The 17184-nt window shown below is 53.1% G+C and overlaps 2 protein-coding genes across 4 annotated transcripts; both read left to right on the top strand.

Annotated features, from left to right (window-relative positions):
• Positions 1–328: 328 nt before the first annotated feature.
• On the top strand, positions 329–2931 carry ATP5MC1 (ATP synthase membrane subunit c locus 1). Of its 3 annotated transcripts, none has more exons than XM_074562561.1 (5): positions 329–433; positions 982–1030; positions 1612–1689; positions 1963–2138; positions 2695–2931. In XM_074562561.1, exons 1-5 carry the CDS (start codon positions 345–347, stop codon positions 2807–2809), a joined length of 507 nt encoding a protein of 168 aa, XP_074418662.1. In that variant the 5' UTR covers positions 329–344; the 3' UTR covers positions 2810–2931. The 3 variants fall into 3 exon arrangements, with proteins under 3 accessions (XP_074418662.1, XP_074418663.1, XP_074418664.1); XM_074562562.1 differs by having other exon boundaries at positions 344–504; XM_074562563.1 differs by lacking the exon at positions 329–433 and adding an exon at positions 457–701.
• A 1550-nt stretch (positions 2932–4481) lies between these two features.
• Positions 4482–17053, top strand: UBE2Z (ubiquitin conjugating enzyme E2 Z). Its single transcript, XM_074562089.1, has 7 exons — positions 4482–4919; positions 6663–6735; positions 8551–8738; positions 10665–10776; positions 11385–11497; positions 12007–12097; positions 14491–17053. The coding sequence occupies exons 1-7, from the start codon at positions 4591–4593 to the stop codon at positions 14659–14661; spliced, it is 1077 nt and encodes a 358-aa protein (XP_074418190.1). The 5' UTR covers positions 4482–4590; the 3' UTR covers positions 14662–17053.
• The last annotated feature ends 131 nt before the right edge of the window (positions 17054–17184 follow it).

Here is a 17184-nt window from a genome sequence, read left to right as displayed (position 1 = left end):
CCAGGCGCTTTAATAAAACACAGGAAAAATGTTTAAACGTTCAAAATGATCTTTTAGGAGGGACTCGGGAGGAGGGGCGGGCGCGGGGGCAGGAGCAGCCGCCGGCGGCGCACGGGAGAGGGCGGCCGGGCCCGCCCCGCTGCCATCACGGCCCCGCCTCTATGGTAACCTCTATGGTATGGGTCGCGGCCTCATGGTCCTTTGGAAGACCTCCAGACCGCCAGCCAATCAGCGAGCACGCAGCGGAAACAACCAACCAATGGCGGCCCGCTCTGCGACACCGCCCTCACGCCCCGTCGCGCTGTCCCGGATGCTGGCGGGAGGGGCTCGCTCGGCCGCAGCCAATGGGGAGCGCGGATGTTGTCCCGGCGTGCCGCGCGCCGTGCGGGGCGGCAGCCAATGAGCGCGGAGGACGCGGGGGGGACACGGCAAGGTGAGCGGGGCGGGGGCGCCGCGCTCTTCTCACAGCCGCCGCCGCCGCAGCCCCGAGCGGACCCCGCGCAGGTGGGCCCCGCTCCGGGCCTCGCCGGGCCCCGCCGATCCCCCGCCGGCACCGGGGCAGCGCCGGGCCCGGGCGGGCGGCGGGGACGGGGCCCGGCCGTACCGTGCCCTTCGCCGGGAGGCGGCAGCCGGGGAGGGCGCGGGGAGCGGCGGCGCCTCCGCTGTCCCTGCGCACCCCCCGGGGCTCGGGCGGGCCCTCGGTAGGGGCTTCGACCGAGTCGGGGAAGGGAGGAACGTGCGCGGCGCTGGGTCCGCCCTGGAGAGGGCCCAGGCGGGGATTATCGGAGGGAGGGCGGGGGGGGCAGCCGGAGCCGGGAGTGGGGGCGGTGGGGAAAAGCCTCGGGCGCAGCTCGGGGACGTGGCTGCGGATGGAGCTGGTGTGTGCCGGTCCCGGGGCGGGGGGGGGCGGTGCTGGCTGGTGGTGGTAGTGTTGAGATTCCCAATTCCTTCTTTCTTTCTGTTTTATTTCGTTTATTTTAGATTAATCAAAATGCAGGCTCCTCTGGCTCTCCTCGGCTCCCCAGCTCTGGTAAGTCACTGCTTTTTTTTAGAGACGTATAATGGTACTTTAGTAGATGATTGTGAAGCCTTTCTCTGTGGTGCTTGGTTCAAAACGCTGCCCTGGACACCCTCGGCTGAGGTGGGGTCGTGTGGGGTTGGTTTCACCGTAGATTTAATGAGGAGGGGAAACAAGGTGACCTCTGGTGACCGGAGGGTGAGACCTACCATCTTGGTAGATGTGCAATGAACCGCAGGTCCAAGGGCTTCTCTAAAGATAAGCTGACTGATTGTCACAGAGGTGCCTTTCTTTCAAGGTATGAATTAGGAAGAAAATGTGTGGAATTGTAATAACACCTGAACTGCCGTAGCAGATACGACACTCGCTGTGCTGCCGTGTGTGCTCAGTGGTACAGTTGCTCATGGACTTAATCCAACTGGCTAAAATAGAAGTATCCTACGCGTGCATGTGCCTTTGGTTTTTAGTCTTGTTTCGTTCTTGAGATGTTTTAAACAATTCTAAGATTGTTTTCCATAAAGTAACTGCTTTTTTCTGAGGATGAGTGTGGACACATCCAACTACAGGAGTTAATTGTTTGTGTTTCGCTTCAGTTCCGGTGCTGTTCCAGGGCTCTGGCCAGACCAGTTTCAGTGTCTGTTTTCAGCAGGCCTGAGGTGCAGACTGTACAGGTGAGACTCTTACGTGGTAAACGGCGTCCTGTATTTCTGTGCTCGCCGCCTGTGGTACTTGATGGTTCCTCCTGAGATGGAGGAGCAAGTTTGTATGTCAAGTGGAGGGCTAATATGGAGATATGACTTCTAGCCCAGATCGGTGATGGCTTATCAAGCTTGGCTCATCTTGCTCTACCTTGAGCAGAGGATAAACAGTGATCATATTTTATTAAACTTCTATATTTATGATTAAAAGTGTAATTAGCATGTTTCTTCTCCTGTACCCCGCAGCCAGCTGGCATTTCCCCTCCACAGCTGACCCGCCGCGAGTTCCAGACCAGTGCTGTTTCCAGGGATATCGACACTGCTGCTAAGTTCATTGGTGCCGGCGCTGCCACAGTCGGTGTGGCCGGTTCAGGAGCGGGTATTGGGACGGTGTTTGGCAGCTTGATCATTGGCTATGCCAGGTGAGTAAGATTCCAGGCTGGCTTGAATTTATTCCCTTCTTCCCGCACTAAACCTAGTAGATTAGTAGAGCTTTCTCTGGAATATATGTCCAGCTCTACACGTGTAGCGTATATAAGCAGACACTGTGTTTACCTTGGAATATAAAATAATTGTTGTAATCCATTATTCTATTAAAATGACTAAGAAATCACCTGGATTGTTTGATTCCACCCTGTACTTCTGAAGGATGCAGCTGCTCTGTGGAGCTCTGCCTGCCTCTAGAAGAAATGAAGCACCAGCTGTTAGTAGGAGCCGTCGCTTGGTACCACCAGGGCAGGTGAAACGAGCCTTCAGGGCTCAACATGTCACTAAAACCAGGGAGAAATCCTGGCTTTCTCATTCCAGCCAGTGGCTGCCTGCCATAAATCTGCTGTGTGCTCCAAAATCCGCTGCCTGTGTGACATAATCCTGGTTTTCTGTGGTACGGGCTCTGGTTTGGGGTTGTTTTTTCTCACTGTGGATCCTTTCTTTTTTTTCCTTCTCTCTGTTGTGTTGTCCCCCTTGTCCAACATCCAGGAATCCATCTCTCAAGCAGCAGCTCTTCTCCTACGCCATCCTGGGCTTCGCCCTGTCTGAGGCCATGGGGCTCTTCTGTTTGATGGTGGCATTCCTTATCCTCTTTGCTATGTGACAACTTCTGGTCCTGGCTGCGGCTTCCATCACTCTGTCCTCTGCGGTTTGAGTCTGCTTCCATCAGAGCGTTCCAGACTGACAATTAAAGACAAGATTTCTCTAAATAAACTGGTGGCTTTATTTTTTTTTTTCTTTATTTCTTTATTTTTTCCTTATATGCTGGTCCAGTGGTGGGGGAGTATTTGGAGAAACTGGTTTCTTTGTTGAAGAGGGTGATGTCGTGGGTATGGAGGTAACCTGCTGATAAAGAAGGGGAATAAGAAATGATGGTGGGAGGAAAAACTAAGGTGGATTCAGCTAGACAGGAGAGGATGTCCTCAAACAGCTCCAATCTATGCAAAAATCCCAACAAGCATCGCCCTAGTAAAGCAAATTCTTCCAGATGAGCTGACAAAGCGTTGTTTTTTCCATGTACTGTTGTTGAAAATGCTATGCTGCCTTTTTTTTTCATCTGAAAGATGGTACGTAGAAAAGGTGAGGGGCACAGGTGACCATGCTTAGAGGTGTATTAATGGTGTTTGCATAAATTACAGTAAGTGCCCAGGGATAGGCACTGCCACATCGTCCGAGTTTTCCTCTTTTACAAAGAGCTGTTTTCAAGGTCATGCTGTTCATGTCCCTCCTCAAAGCACTGCTTTACACAAAGAACCACAGCTGAGTTGTATTTCTTCCCCCACCAGTTACGTGCTTCAGCTATTTTAGAGATTGCAGTATTCTAGGGAAGAGAAATGCTAAAATCTAACCCGGATCTTGGCCCCTGCGGTAGGACAGCTGTGCCTTTAAAGAAGGTGAACGCTGCGGGGGCTTGTCTGCTTATCTGCTTTAGTTAATTGAATTAATCCAGCTACTCCGTGTGTTTAAAGGCTCAGATGAGTGGTAGTGACCTCCTGGGGGATGCGAACAGGGTGCAGGAGCTGCTCTGTGCACGTTACAGCCGCGCCTGGGGAGGGGAAGGGGGACGAGGAGAATCTGACCGAAAAAAGCCCCATCCCTGAGTCTTCTTGGAGCAACCTGGGCTGGTGGGAGGTGTCGCTGCCCAGCGCAGGGGGTGGCACTGGATGGGCCTAAGGTCCCTTCCAGCCCAAACCATTCCATGAAACGTGGCTCTGAAGCCCACGGGAGCTGGAGGAGAATCCACTGGCTACACGGGAGGAGAAATCCCCCCTCTGGGAAGGATTTCCGTCTCCTCCAGACGCGTAACCCTGCGCTGTGGGAACCATCTCTGGGTGTTGGGAGCAGGTTGGAGCTGTCAGGAAAGCTCCCCTGTTCCCTGGATCTCAGCTAGTTACGGTTATTCTCCCTTACGTGTACGAAACCCTGCGTAAATGGCCGTTGCCGCTGTGGTATCCCTGGTGAAGCAGGCGTGACCTTGGCACTAAAACCGCGCCCCGGTTCACTCTCTGCTCGCCGAGGCGCTGCCCTGCCGCATGCTGAGGGCTGCTGAGGCCCGTCCCCTGCAGCAGCCGCTCCCCAACACAGCTTTTTTCCACCCAAAAAGCCCCGAACTCCTCTTTCTGCTGCCTCCAGCGCGAGGGACCCCCGGCGCAGCAGGGGGCGCGCCGCTCCCGGCGGGACGCTCTAGCCTGGGACGAGGCGTCTCTATGGCGGGGGCGGGGCGACTCTATGGTGGCGGGGGGGCGTCTGCGCCGGCAGTGGGAGCGGGGGAGGCGCCGCTCTGGCCGCCCATCGGTGGTGGCGGCGCGGGGCGGGGGCCGCTCTGGTCGGCGGACTCGCTGGTGCGGAGTCCCGGAAGCGGCGTTCCCCGAGGCCGGGCGCGGAATGGCGGAGAGTCCGGCAGCCGAGGAGGCGGCCCCGGCCGCGGTGCTGGCGGCGGCGGCGGCGGGCAGCGGCAGCGCCTCGGCCGGCGCGGGCAGCGGCGCGGGGAGCCCCGGCGTCTTCATCCCTGCCGAGCTGTGGGCGGCGGCGGGCTTCGGCGCTGCGACGCCGGGCGCCGGCGTCGCCCCGGGGAGCGGCGGGGCCCCCATCGCGGCGGCGGCGGCGGCGGCGGGGGCCGCGCTCCTCACGCATTCCGCTTTCTGGGACCCCACGGTCAGCGGCGACTGGGACAGCGAGCGGCCCAGCCCGGCCTGTCTCCTGCGGATCAAACGGTGAGACCCTCACTGCCCCGGGCGCGGTGCGGGACGGAGAAGCCCCGCCGCCCTGCCCCGGCCTCTGCTGGGAGGGCTGCGGGCCCGGAGCCGGGGCTCGGAACCCGGCAGAGACGCTTAGCTCGTCCCCAGTACCCTTAAGGCGGTACCTGTCCCCTGGGCCTCACCAGCGGACCTGGAGACCTGGGCTCGGGCCTGGGGACAGGGCCCGGGGCGTTCCTGGGGACAGGGCCCGGGCCCCCCTTCCTCCTCGGTGTCCCGGGGCTTTTCTGGGGACAGGGCCCGGCCCCCCCCCGCCCAGCGGTGCTCTGGGGCTCTCCTGGGAACAGACCCCGTCCCACCATGCTCCCGGGCTCTCCTTGCCCAGGTGCGCAGGCAAGGATGGAGACTCGCCCGTGCTGGAGCCGTGGACCCCCGTACCCCCATCCGGGGTCTCTTTCTCCGTCTGCCGCTGCGTTTGGCAGCAGAGCTCCTTGGCTCATGGCTCTGATCCTGCCCTCGGCATCGCTGGCTGCTCCTTGGAGGGGAACAGGCTTCTCAGTCCCTATCAACGATCGAGTTAAGATGTTTATCCTAAACCTGTCCATAGCGATCCTCCTTCCTGCTGGTGCCCACCGGTTTGGCAGCTCTGACTCTTTAAAGGATCGTCTGATCAAACCTGGCGTTGATAGCCTTTGATATAATGAGCAATATGCTCTTGTATTGTTAGACGTGCTGGCACTGTTTCAACAAGTTCTTCCTCTTCCTTCGGAGCGAGCATTGCTGCCTGCCAGGCTCTTGCTCATCCTTGTTCTAGAGCTTGTATAATGTCTTCCAAAGATGGCACCAGATATTTGGGCACTTTCCAATCCAAACGCCAAAAGCACTGACTTCATAACGGTAGGCAGGAAGGCGAGGCTCTCCTGTTGCTCTCGCGCTTGTCGTCGCCCTGAAACCTCCCTGGGCTCTGGTTGCTTCCCAAATGGGAATGTTGAGCGGGAGCTTGTCCTGAAGCTTGGCGCAGCTCCAATTATGGGAGGCAGGTTTTTGGGCGATGAAAGGTAATGGGTGCCATTCGGCTCTTCTGTAAACTGCACAGAGTTGTAGGTGATTTGTTGCGGGTTTTTTCAGTTCGTTTGGTCCGAGTTCCTACGGAAACAAGGCCATTGGGATCAAGTCGTGTGTGTATGTGCATCCTGACAGCTCTTGAACCCGCTGTCTGATTAAACCCAAATTTGTCAGACCAGTAACGTTCTCAAAGGCAGTTGACTCACGGTGTGTTGGGGGAAAACAAATGACTGGGTGTACGAAAGGGATACTGTAAATAGTCTGAGCGTGAAAAGGGGAAACACCGGGAGGGAAAGTCGTCCTTTAAACAACAAAATTCACATAAGAGAAGTTCTAAGCGACTACCTTAGGGGAAGTTTACGGTTGAAGTTTTATGCACTGGAGCCAATCTGTGGTAAAACCCAAGGCAGCGCGTAGTCAGGCTGCGCTTGGTCTGGTGCCTCGCGTATTGATTCATTGGATGCTGCTTGTGCTCTTGAAATACCTCAACTATTTTGGGGATAAGTTGAAAGAGCTCAGCCAGAAAACAGTCAGAGGCGAAAGAAAAATGTCTAGCTCCTTATGACTTGCAAGTTTCCATCTTTAAAGTCTGTCCCTTTGCATCCGTGCACAGATCTGTTGTCTAGAATGTTCCGTGCCTCGAGGGCTGATGAACGCCAAGGGAGATCTTGACTAATTCCTGTTTCCTTTCTTCAGGGATATCATGTCCATTTACAAGGAACCGCCCCCGGGAATGTTTGTTGTGCCTGATCCCCATGACATGACCAAGGTAAGAGAAGATTTGGAGCTGGTTCAACTTTCCGCCTCTCTGTATGATGCTGTTGGTGGCTGCTGTAAGGGTTTGCCCAAATGGAGTATATTCCCATAATGCTTTGAGAGGAGTCAGGCTGATGCTTGCAGGAGCACAGCAAGGCTCCAGTTTTCTGGGTGACATTGAGATGGGCTGCATTTAAAATGGGAGGAGGCCCTCAAGGAAGCTGGCTCTCCGGAGGGATATCACCAGAGGGGTCTGAGGAGCTTCCACAGATAAAGCCAGCTCTGCTTTAGTGGCCCTGGGAACCAGTGGGGTGCTGCTCCAGCTCGTTTCATCCTACTAATGCTTGAAAACAATCGATAAGAGCGGCTCAGGGAAGAGAGAGCTCCGTGGAAAGCCGTTGGCTATGGGGGGCTCCTCAGAGAGGCTGGAGATGAGAAACGTCCAATAGCCACAAGCAGTGCTGGAGTGTCTGTGATCCGCCTGAGGAACCCGGAGATGTTTAATTGTCGTGAGCTGGTGGAGGGACGTGTCCCTGCACCCGGGCCCTGTCCTGCTGCGGAGCTGCCCTCCGGGTTCTCGCAGATGCCAGGGTCTCGTGTGGGTCTGACCCCCGCTGCCGCCCCCACCACGTCCCCTCCAGCAGACCTGCTCCCTGGGGACACAGGCATGGCTACAGCCTCTCCGGCCCCAGTTCTTCCCCTCCTGGCTCTCGGGGTTTTCCAGGCCTGGGAATTTCCGATTATGTCAGAGAGAACGCGGTGAGCTGGGAGGCAGAGGTTGCTCAAACAGCGTTCTTGATCCGGTGTGTTTCTTGGCTGGTGCTGCCCTTTCTCCAGCCAGTGTCACCTGGTCTGGCTCTGCTGGTTTCCGAGAGCTGCGTGTGCCTGGGTGTGAGGTTGCTTTGGTTTTTCCTCTGCTGCACACTTCTCCCACCCCACTGACAAACGCGGCTTCCCCCAGATTCCCCCAAATTCCCCCCCAGAGAAGCGCCTGCCTGGCTTAGGCCTCCTGGGGTTTTGGAGGCAGCACAAAGGGAGTGTCTCTGCGCAGCCAGCTCCCTCCTGGGCACTTACCTGCAGCTCTGCCTTCCCTCCGCCTCCGAAGCTGAAAGTGACAAAATGCCCTTCAAGGGAAACGCGGGTGTGTAGAACCGCGGCCTTGGGGCGTTCAGCTGAAATCCCGGGGAGGTAAAAGGATCATGAAAGGGGACTGCTTGGATCGCTTGGGGAGTAAGCTTCCGTAACAGCCCAAAGGGAGTAGATTTCCTGGTATACAATTGGGATCTTTGAGAGCAATTAGCGTGGAGAGAATAGGGTCTTAATTTTGGATCCTGGCAGAGGAAATTGAGTGATTGGTTTCAATAAGACCAAATCAGCATGAGACCATAAAATTGAGGAATGCTCTAGTTTTGGCAGAAATTCTGAATTTTTTTCCTTTCTAAAATTAGATTTTTTTTCATATTTGGATTCTTTTTCTTTTTTTTTTTTTTAAAGCATAGCTTACCAGCTGAACTGCGATTCAGCCTGGTTTGGGCTCTATCGGGGTGTATGGGAGGCAGCTGTTGTGGCCTCTGGCCAAACCTTGCGTTGGAAACCGGCTTTGCACATGGAGCGTGGCAGAGGGGAGAGAAGTGCGCAGCAGCGGCTCTGGCCAAGGAGGGAAGGAGGGGGGGTTAAGTATGGCCAGCACATGGCGTGTGCTTGTGGAAGACGCTGCCTCCGTGCTGCTGCCTGGGTGGAGATTTCTTGCCTTCGGTCGGCTTTGTTGAGGATTTGTCGGTGCTGCACAATTTTGAAGTGGTGCGCAAGACGGGCTTTTGTTTTCCAGATTCATGCATTGATCACAGGCCCATTTGACACGCCTTATGAAGGGGGTTTCTTCTTGTTCCTGTTTCGCTGTCCTCCAGATTATCCCATCCACCCACCAAGGGTCAAACTGATGACAACGGGAAATAACACAGTGAGGTTTAACCCCAACTTCTACCGCAATGGGAAAGTCTGCCTGAGTATTCTAGGGTAAGAGGAGACTTTGGCTGTTTTGATGGGAACTCAGGAGGTGGCTGCAGGCTGTATTCTGCCTCGCGCATCCTTCTCAGCGCGTTGTGCCCTCTCCTTGCCCCAGACGTGTGTTTGGATGCACCTTTACGCTTCTCTGAAGTTGTGTGTGGAATCAGAGTTGTAAAGCAGCACAAATTCCTCAGCTGGAACAAGAGCCTAACTTGTCTTTAAAAGCACCTGAGAAGGGAGCAGGGGAAGCACGACGTTCAGTGGACGCTGCCACTTCTCTCCTGCTTCCCCTTGCGAAGCCTCAGCCCCAGCGCTGCGTTTCTTCCGCTTTTGCGCTTTGCAGCCCGATCCTTAATGTTGTTTGAATGTAGGTTTTTGTGGTTTTAATTTCCTCTCTCTGTGTGGGTTTAAAAATAAATAAATAAAATTAAAAGCCACTAAGAACTTCCTTGAGAGCCATTTGACGGCTCTGGGCTTCCACCTACACATAGTTTGTGGGGCTGAGCGGCGGGGGGAATGATTTACAGGCGCTGCTCCCGTGCTGCCTGTTCAAACAGGCTCCACCGCCGCAAAGGCTCGTTATTCACCTGCTTGATTTTTAAACGTGTGAAAGTCCCGGTGGAGTGAATGGCTCTGCAGGGGAACCCTGGCCGCGGTGTGATATTCCCAACCCCAGCTGTGACAGTTTTTGTTGCCGGTAAAGAAAGGCTTTTGTGGAAACTCCGGACTGGTGCAGCCGGGCTGTTAGCCCGTAGTTCCTTCTGCTGCGGAGGGGCAGGAACAGGCAGCCAGGTGAGGAAGGGGCAGCGACGGCTTGAACTTGCCGTAGGGATTGGATCAACCAGCAAGAGCCTGAGCACTGGTGTGGTTCTAAGCCTGCCTTTGCTGGGCTGGTTTCAGCAGCGCTGTGCATGCGCCACTTACACCAAAGCCGGTCCGAGGAGCCGATACCCATCGGCTGATAGATCCCGGCCTCAGGGCTGGCTGAGAGACGGATTGTGCTGGGAAACACCTTCCTCGGCACAGGAGTCTTCCTCATCCATGAGCTGGATGGGAAGCACTGAGGTGTGTAGGGCACATCTGTATCTCGGGGGTCTGAACCGCCCCGCAGCTCCCACGCAGGCTGCCTTGTTGCTCTTGCAATTGTAGCCCTGGCACGGAAACTAAATTATTGACGAGTGAACAAAGAGCCTCGGCCTTAGCAGAAATGGGAAGCGCGGAGGGAGCTGCAAACGAAAGGATTTAGGAAGAGCATATGTGGGTCAGCACATCCTTGTTCAGCTCGCAGGGAGACAGGTCTGTATCTAGAACTAGGATATTAAGGGCGAGCAGCGGAGCAGCTTTTCCCGCTTATGTTGTTCTGTGCAAAGGTTTTTGCTATGCTGTGTACAAAACGGGCACCTTACTCCTGTAGCAGGGCATCCGTTAGTGCTTTTGATAGCAGTCCTTGTGCTCAGTGTCCGCGTTAGACTGCACAAGCGATGGTCTTGTTTGAGTCTTGAAAATCAGATTTCTGTTCTTAAGAGTGGTTGGTTTTGGCTTGTGGTAGTGCTGGTAACTTGTGTTGCTCCAGGCTGCTGCGTGAGCCGATAGCCATAGCTTTAGAGTGCCCTGTAAAATGCTTGGAAACGGTCCTTTTCCTCAACTCGTGTGATGCCCCGTGTGTGTCAGCAGCGGAGCGAAGTTCACCAGCCGCTTCTGTCTTGCTCAAGCTGAAGTTTTCATTTGGTTGAGAGAATAAACTACTTGGACCATGAAAGCTTTCTCGGTGTCCAGTGCTTTCCGTATCTCTAGCAGCTGCTTCTTTCCCTGTCGCGTTTCCGTCAGGTGTAGATGTGGTTTCCCAAGCTGTCTGATCTGTGGTAGTTGGAGGGATGGTGCTCACTGGGCCAGTCCTCTGTTGTTAATTGTTGCTTTTCTGTTTTAATGCCTCAGCACTTGGACCGGGCCCGCATGGAGCCCAGCACAGAGTATCTCCTCAGTCCTCATCTCCATCCAGTCCCTGATGACCGAGAACCCCTATCACAACGAGCCCGGCTTTGAGCAGGTGAGAGTTGGAGGTGGATCATCTCTGCTTCTGCAGCTGTTTGTCTCTTCCCTCCACCCCTCGCTCCTGGTGGCACGTCCCGTTCTGACAAACGGGGACAAAAGTAGGTTATGTCGCTTGGCTGTTTTCCAGCTTGCTCTGCCTCTAGTCAGAGCTTGAGGGGGAGTTGCAAGCCAGCTCCGAACCGGAGGCTGCTTAGCTCATGTATGTGTAAGGTAACAGAAGAGCAAGAGGCATTCGAGAAGTTGCCGGGGAGATGGGATGCTCTTCATTTCTCTGCTGCACGACTCCTGAAATGGCTTCCTTGGGACATATTGTCACACAGGAACCAAACTGCTCAGGTTTTCCTGGTCTCCTGCGTCTCGGAGAGAGGCAGGTTTCTGTGCGAACTTTATCAGTTGACCTGTCTCCACAGCTCTGTGAGTCCGAGGCTCTGGAGACATGTAACATCTTGCCAGCTTTTCATCTGCGGTATAAGTTAGCTCAGCATATACAGAACAGACAAGCCGTGGTGGGTTCGTGCACCAGTGAAGTTCATCGGGCCCAGGAGGGAGAGACGAAGAGCCGTTGCATTCGCGTGGACTCACTGGCCCAAATTCTATTTCCAGGAGCGGCACCCCGGGGACAGCAAGAACTATAACGAGTGCATTCGGCATGAGACCATCCGAGTAGCAGTGTGCGACATGCTGGAAGGAAAGTGTCCCTGTCCTGAGCCGTTACGGTATGGAAAACAGGCATGGAGAGAGCATAAGAAAGTGGGTGTGGGGAAGCAGGATGAACTTCTCTGGCTGCTGTTCCTGGGAGTTGCTTCAGGGAAGAGGAAGCCTTTAACTCTCCCTGGTCCGGCGAAGAGTCATTTTGTTTCCCCTGAAGTGGATGGCTGTTGTGTGCGGTGCCCAGGAGCCGTGCATCGGCAAAGGCCATGTTAACGTGCGCAACGGCTGCGTCCTCTGCCTTGTGTTGGAGAATAAATGTGCCTTGTCTTACGGGGGGGGAATCTCAGAGGGAGGGGAACACAGCTGTTGTGGAAACACGCGCAGAATCTCTTCAGCTGCAGCGATGCTGCTCTGTGTCCTGCCTCGCTGTACCCTGCTGGTTGTCTGGGACACCCCCTGTGGGTGCCCACACCGATTGCAGGAACGGGGATTCGATGGGATGGGGTGATGCGGGATGATGTGACCGTTGTAACGCTGTCGTTTTGTGTTGACTGTTTGCTCTCGTTGCATTCAGGGGCGTAATGGAGAAATCCTTCATGGAATACTACGACTTCTACGAAGGGGTGTGTAAAGAGAGGCTTTATCTCCAAGGACAGACAATGCAGGTGGGTGGCAGACAATTTTCTTGTTGATAACACGCTGCCGTAGATAAGGGTGTGTGCTTAGTGACCAACAACAATGTGCAGCACCGAGAGGTCCACGGGGTGGATCTGGATCTTTTCTGTGAACTGTATATTCTATCTTTGAATTGTGAAACTGAGACGTTCCTGGGGGTAAAACACTACTTTCCCCAAGTTCAGCGTGCACGCGCAATGCTTCCGAGGGCGTTAGATTTCTGAGTGCTGGACCTGAGGCACTCTCCAGGCAAGCAGCTTGCACTTTCGGCAGTGGAGCCCGAACAGTTTGCTTTTATGCGGATTTGGCGTTAAGCAGGGAGGGCACAGGCAGGTTATCCAATGCTGGTGGCATCTGAACTCCACAGCAGCGTTTTCCTGCTGGGACACTGTTAGAGTTTCTCTTTCTGGGATTCCTTTGCTCATACAGCAGATGGGAACTTTTCTCTGACACTCCTTGTTCTGTCGGATGAGGCTGAAAGTGGCTGAGTCAAAAGTTACTGGGGGAGGAGGGGGTGGGGGGAACACTGACAGTACAGGCAGACACATCTAGACAGGTTGAATACAGGAGCTTGTTTCTGCAGGAAAGCAGACTTTAAAGAATAGATTGCCAAGCTATTTGCATATGAACAGATGTGTCTTCCTCCCTCATCAGCCACCTCTTGTCTGACTCATTGAGAAATTCCACTGCTAAGAAAAGATGGAGGTGGTTGATTTAATGATCTTGTGTCTCTGAGCCCCTTTTTTCCTGTCAGTGCTGTCGCTGGCTGTATAATTCATAAATTGAAAGCACTCCCAAAGCAGGAGAGTTGATGTTTGGAGTGAGCAATTCCCACAAGGAAGGTCTGTGCCTGACTTACAGCTCCGGAGAGTATGGAACTGAAGGCTGTGTAGTGAAGTTTGGTGATTAATATTAGAGGATTGTCAGGTGTGAACCACTCTTGTTTCTTCCTCAAGGAGCCAGGGCTCAGTTGCCTTCTGCAGGGTTTGTGAAGATCACTGTGTTGTGCGCGGTTCCCAGAGGCAGTGACTGCCGTGGTCTGTTTTCTGCTCACTTGGAAGTAGTAGCGCAGCAAGCGCGACCGCAGCCTGCTGGGGAGATGCTGTTGTCGTCTTCGCTATCCTGTATTTAAAATGGAGTCACTCCAGGCTCCGCATCGGTTGAGTGCTTGCCAGATGTGCTGCATTCTTACCTCTGGGGCCACATGTTGGCTTGTACCAGAGGTTTCCATCAGATGGGACAGGGTGAACTCCACCACCACCACCTGATATAGCCCTGGCAACGTGTCTCCGACCTGGGACTGGGGATGAAAGCAGCGAACGTTAGATAATCTCCAAAGACTTTCTGCCTCTGACTTGGCTACATCTCAGCTAGGGGCCTTGATTTCAAATGAGAAGGCGATGCTTTCGTTTGGAGAGGGTCTGTAGCACTAAAATAAAGTGTGGTCAAGTCTTTGGCCTCTGGATTTTAAGGGCTTTCATTTGTAACATCTTCCTTGGGCCTGAGACCGAATCTTTGAAATAGCTTACTTCCTCAAACATCCAACCCATGTCTGCTTGGCCTTTCATCTGTTTTTGAAGTCTGCTTGGGTTTGTAAGGATTCCCAAAAGAGACTCCAAAAAGAAAGTCTTCAGCCTCTGCCACGACAGTGGAAAGTTTAGGGGCCTCTCCGTCATAAGATGGGATTTAACCCTGGGCTGGTTTTGGCTGGGGTAGAGTTAATTTTCTTCATCGTTGCTAATAAAGGGCTACGTGCTGGAAGTAGTGCTGATAACACAGGATGTTTTAGTTGCTGCTGAGCAGGGCTTACACGGAGTCAAGGCCTTTTCTGCTCCTCAGACCGTCCCAGCAGCGAGTGGGCTGGGGGTGCACGAGAAGTTGGGAGGGGACACAGCGGGGACAGCTGACCCCAACCGGCCGAGGGATATTCCATACCGTATGGTGTCATGCTCAGGGTGTAAAGCTGGAGGAAGAAGGCGGAAGGTGGGGATGTTTGGAGTTATGGCATTTGTCTTCCCAAGTAACCGTTAGGCCTGATGGAGCCTGGCGTTCCTGGGGGTGGCTGAACACCCGTCTGCCCATGGGAAGCAGGGAATGAATTCCTTGTTTTGCTTTGCTTGTGTGCGCAGCTTTTGATTTACTTATTAAACTGTCTTTATCTCAATCCATAAGTTTTCTCACTTTTCCGATTCTCTCCCCCGTGCCACTGAGGGGAGCGAGCGAGCGGTGGTGTGGTGCTTAGTGGCTGGCTGGAGTTAAACCACAACAAAACCTTAAGTCTTTGGCTATTTGTTGCCCAATTACTCTGCAACTTTTTTTCTTTCTGCCTCTTGCCAAAGCATAGTGGTCTATATTAATAGGCTTATCTATGGCTTTCTTCCAGGATCCTTTTGGTGAAAAACGAGGCCACTTTGACTACCAGTCCCTATTAGTGCGTTTGCAAGGAATTCGGCAGAAGGTGCAAGAGAAACACCAGCAGGAGAATACAGAAATAGACTCTGAGAGCAGCTCCTCCGAGACAGAGACGGACACTCAAGGTTGCTCTAAAGCTTAGAGCTGCGTTAACAGTGGAGAGGCCAAGCCGTGGGGATGTTCTGTCTTCGCACTCTAGAGTACCCCTGACAGACTCGACAACCAAACCAATGCCAGAGCGCAGAGAACTGCGGGATATCTTCTGTCTCCTTTTACTGCTCTGGCGGATAACGCTGAACGAGAAGACTTCATGCTAGACAAAGCCAAGCTTGTGACAGGCTACTCTTAAAAGGTACTTTGCTAGAAAGCCGGAGCATGTGGCATCAGGTTATTTTTTGGAAACACCTACACTGGTTGGGTTTTTTCTTTTTTTTTTTTTTTTTTTTTTCTCCATTTGATTAAAGAATGAGATCTAGACTGCGAATCCTCTTTACAGCTTTTCTGTTCCTAGACAGTGAGCCCTTCCCTGGGGCCATGCTGAACGTGGAGCTGTAGCTGTGGGAGCGCTTTGACGAGTCCAGGGTATGACGGGGCCCACGCAGCGTGCGCCCGGGTGAAACCTTGTTGTGCGGGTTGGGAGAGATGGAGCCTCTCTGCTCCGTGGAGCCCATCTACCTGATGTCTTTCTTCTAGACACTGTTCTAGACAGACCAAAGATAAAGAGCAGTGGTGGAATCTGGGCTCCTTTCTGAAAGCTTTACTCGAGCCCTGGCTGACTTTGTCCACTGAGACTTCAGGCGCAAAGGGGCAGATGAAAAGTGGAACCGGCAAGAATCCATAGATCGAGTGCAGGTGTGTTCACCCTGGTGTCCTGGGGAAGGGAGGGTGAGAAGACCACTGGTCAGAGATGGGGGGAGCACTTAAAAGTAAGTCCAGTTTGTGTATTATATTTCTAAGGTTTTGATTTGAATTTAGCATTCTAGAAATATTTTATTCTGGCTGCTCTGAACAGAGCCGTTTTGTTTCCTGAACTGAAGTACTCTTTGCTTTCCACCTCTCTAGTCAGCGCAGTGTTTTATTTTCCTCCCTTCTTCCTCCTGCCACCTCACACCCCGCTGCCACCTCGATCCATCAGATTGAAACGCTAGAACAAGGGGCAGTTCCAGCGAAGGAAGCCACTGGTTCTGGGTGGAGTTTTTCAGAGGTCTACGCCTTGTTACTGACAAATTCCTTTGCCAAACTTGGCCGGGCGCAAGCTTAGCCGAGTGTCGTAAAGTTTAACACTTCAGTGCTTTGAACGTTTTAAACAGCAGCTTTTTACCGTGAGCGAAGGCCAGCCTCTCGGCAAGGTGTCTGCTGGCTGCGAGTGCCATTACATCAAAGATGTATCCGGTGTAACTTGAGTGGAGGTGAAATACCCGCTTTCTCCAGGTAAATGAGCCTGGGGATGATTGATCAGATGTTTTGGTCATAAAGAGGTTAATCTACTTTTCTTTTTTTTTTTTTAATTATTTTTACGGGAGCTTTGATAGAAAGCTAAGCACAAAGTTGCACATTGTCCTGGGCCCTCTCCCGATTTCCTTAAACACCTTCCCACCAGCTCGGCCCTGTTTCAGACTCCTGATGGTGGTGGGAGAACTTCCAACACGGTCATCTTTGTTCTGAAAAAAGCGCAGCAAGAGGGGCCGAAAGACCCCTGCCGTGGGCTGCACAGAACGGCAATGCCCCATGCGTCACTCAATTATTTTCAGTCTCTGTGATTTAGAGCAACTCTTGCAAAACCCAGAAGCCTGCGCACTGCTGCTCGAGCAGCTCTGAAAAGCTGAAAGGTGGAAACATTTCTCAATTGTTAAGCTGCCGTTAAACAACTCGGGAACCTTTTTTCCCTTTAGCAAGCAAACTCCCCTGGGTCTGTCATTGGCTTGATTTCGACTTAAACCCCATCTTCCCTCGAGGGAAAGCTGAACTTACATAGGACTCACTCAACACATCCACCAGATGAGAGTAACTGAAGCGGTGTTCACCTTGGAATGAGGTCTCGGGGAGGCGGCGCAGTCTCCCGAGAAGTCATGAGCTGTCTGCTACTTTACCGCCTCTTTAATCCCATTGTAAATGTCACGTTGTTTTTCACCATTCAGTAGCGTTGTGGGTAGAGCTGTGACTCTGCTGCCTTCCCAGGGCAGAGCTGGTTCTGAAATCTGTTTGTGATGCATGTGGCGTTACCATCCACCGATACAACGAAACAAGAAAATGCCTTATTGTGGACACTATTCACATAACTAGCATGTGGCTGTAACAGAGAAGTATTAGTTTTATAGCTCTAATGTTGTCTGTCCTACCATTTCTGAATGTTTCCATTTCAAAGTGACAATCCTCAAATGACTGCTCTACGCAGAGATGTTTTAGCAACAGATTTTTAGACCTAATTGAGTTGAAAATATATGCACAAGAGTCACTCTAAGATACCTTGTTTATATACTATTGTACATAAGATTTTTTTTTTTTGTGCAATAAAGTTTGTTTTGGCAGAATCTAGACTGTGGTACTCCTTAGTGGAACAACGCCTCATTCACAGAGCAGAGAGGACTACAGAACAGTTTCTCAGTGTCACTGCTGGCTCCAGGATTCTTTAGCCAGAGTCACATTTGCATCCTCCGAGACTGCA

This window comes from Larus michahellis, chromosome 18 (assembly GCF_964199755.1).
Source record: "Larus michahellis chromosome 18, bLarMic1.1, whole genome shotgun sequence".
Lineage (NCBI taxonomy): Eukaryota > Metazoa > Chordata > Aves > Charadriiformes > Laridae > Larus > Larus michahellis.
The sequence above is the reverse complement of the archived record's forward strand: the minus strand, read 5'-3'. Positions and strand labels throughout refer to the sequence as shown.

Excerpts from the sequence above, each read along its gene's own strand:
- UBE2Z (XM_074562089.1), top strand. The coding sequence starts at position 4,591 with ATGGCGGAGAGTCCGGCAGCCGAGGAGGCGGCCCCGGCCGCGGTGCTG. Across the intron at positions 8,739-10,664 it reads GTCTGCCTGAGTATTCTAGG|CACTTGGACCGGGCCCGCAT; the intron begins GTAAGAGGAGAC and ends TTAATGCCTCAG. Across the intron at positions 12,098-14,490 it reads TCCAAGGACAGACAATGCAG|GATCCTTTTGGTGAAAAACG; the intron begins GTGGGTGGCAGA and ends GCTTTCTTCCAG.
- ATP5MC1 (XM_074562561.1), top strand. The coding sequence starts at position 345 with ATGGGGAGCGCGGATGTTGTCCCGGCGTGCCGCGCGCCGTGCGGGGCG. Across the intron at positions 434-981 it reads CGCGGGGGGGACACGGCAAG|ATTAATCAAAATGCAGGCTC; the intron begins GTGAGCGGGGCG and ends CGTTTATTTTAG. Across the intron at positions 1,031-1,611 it reads TCCTCGGCTCCCCAGCTCTG|TTCCGGTGCTGTTCCAGGGC; the intron begins GTAAGTCACTGC and ends GTTTCGCTTCAG.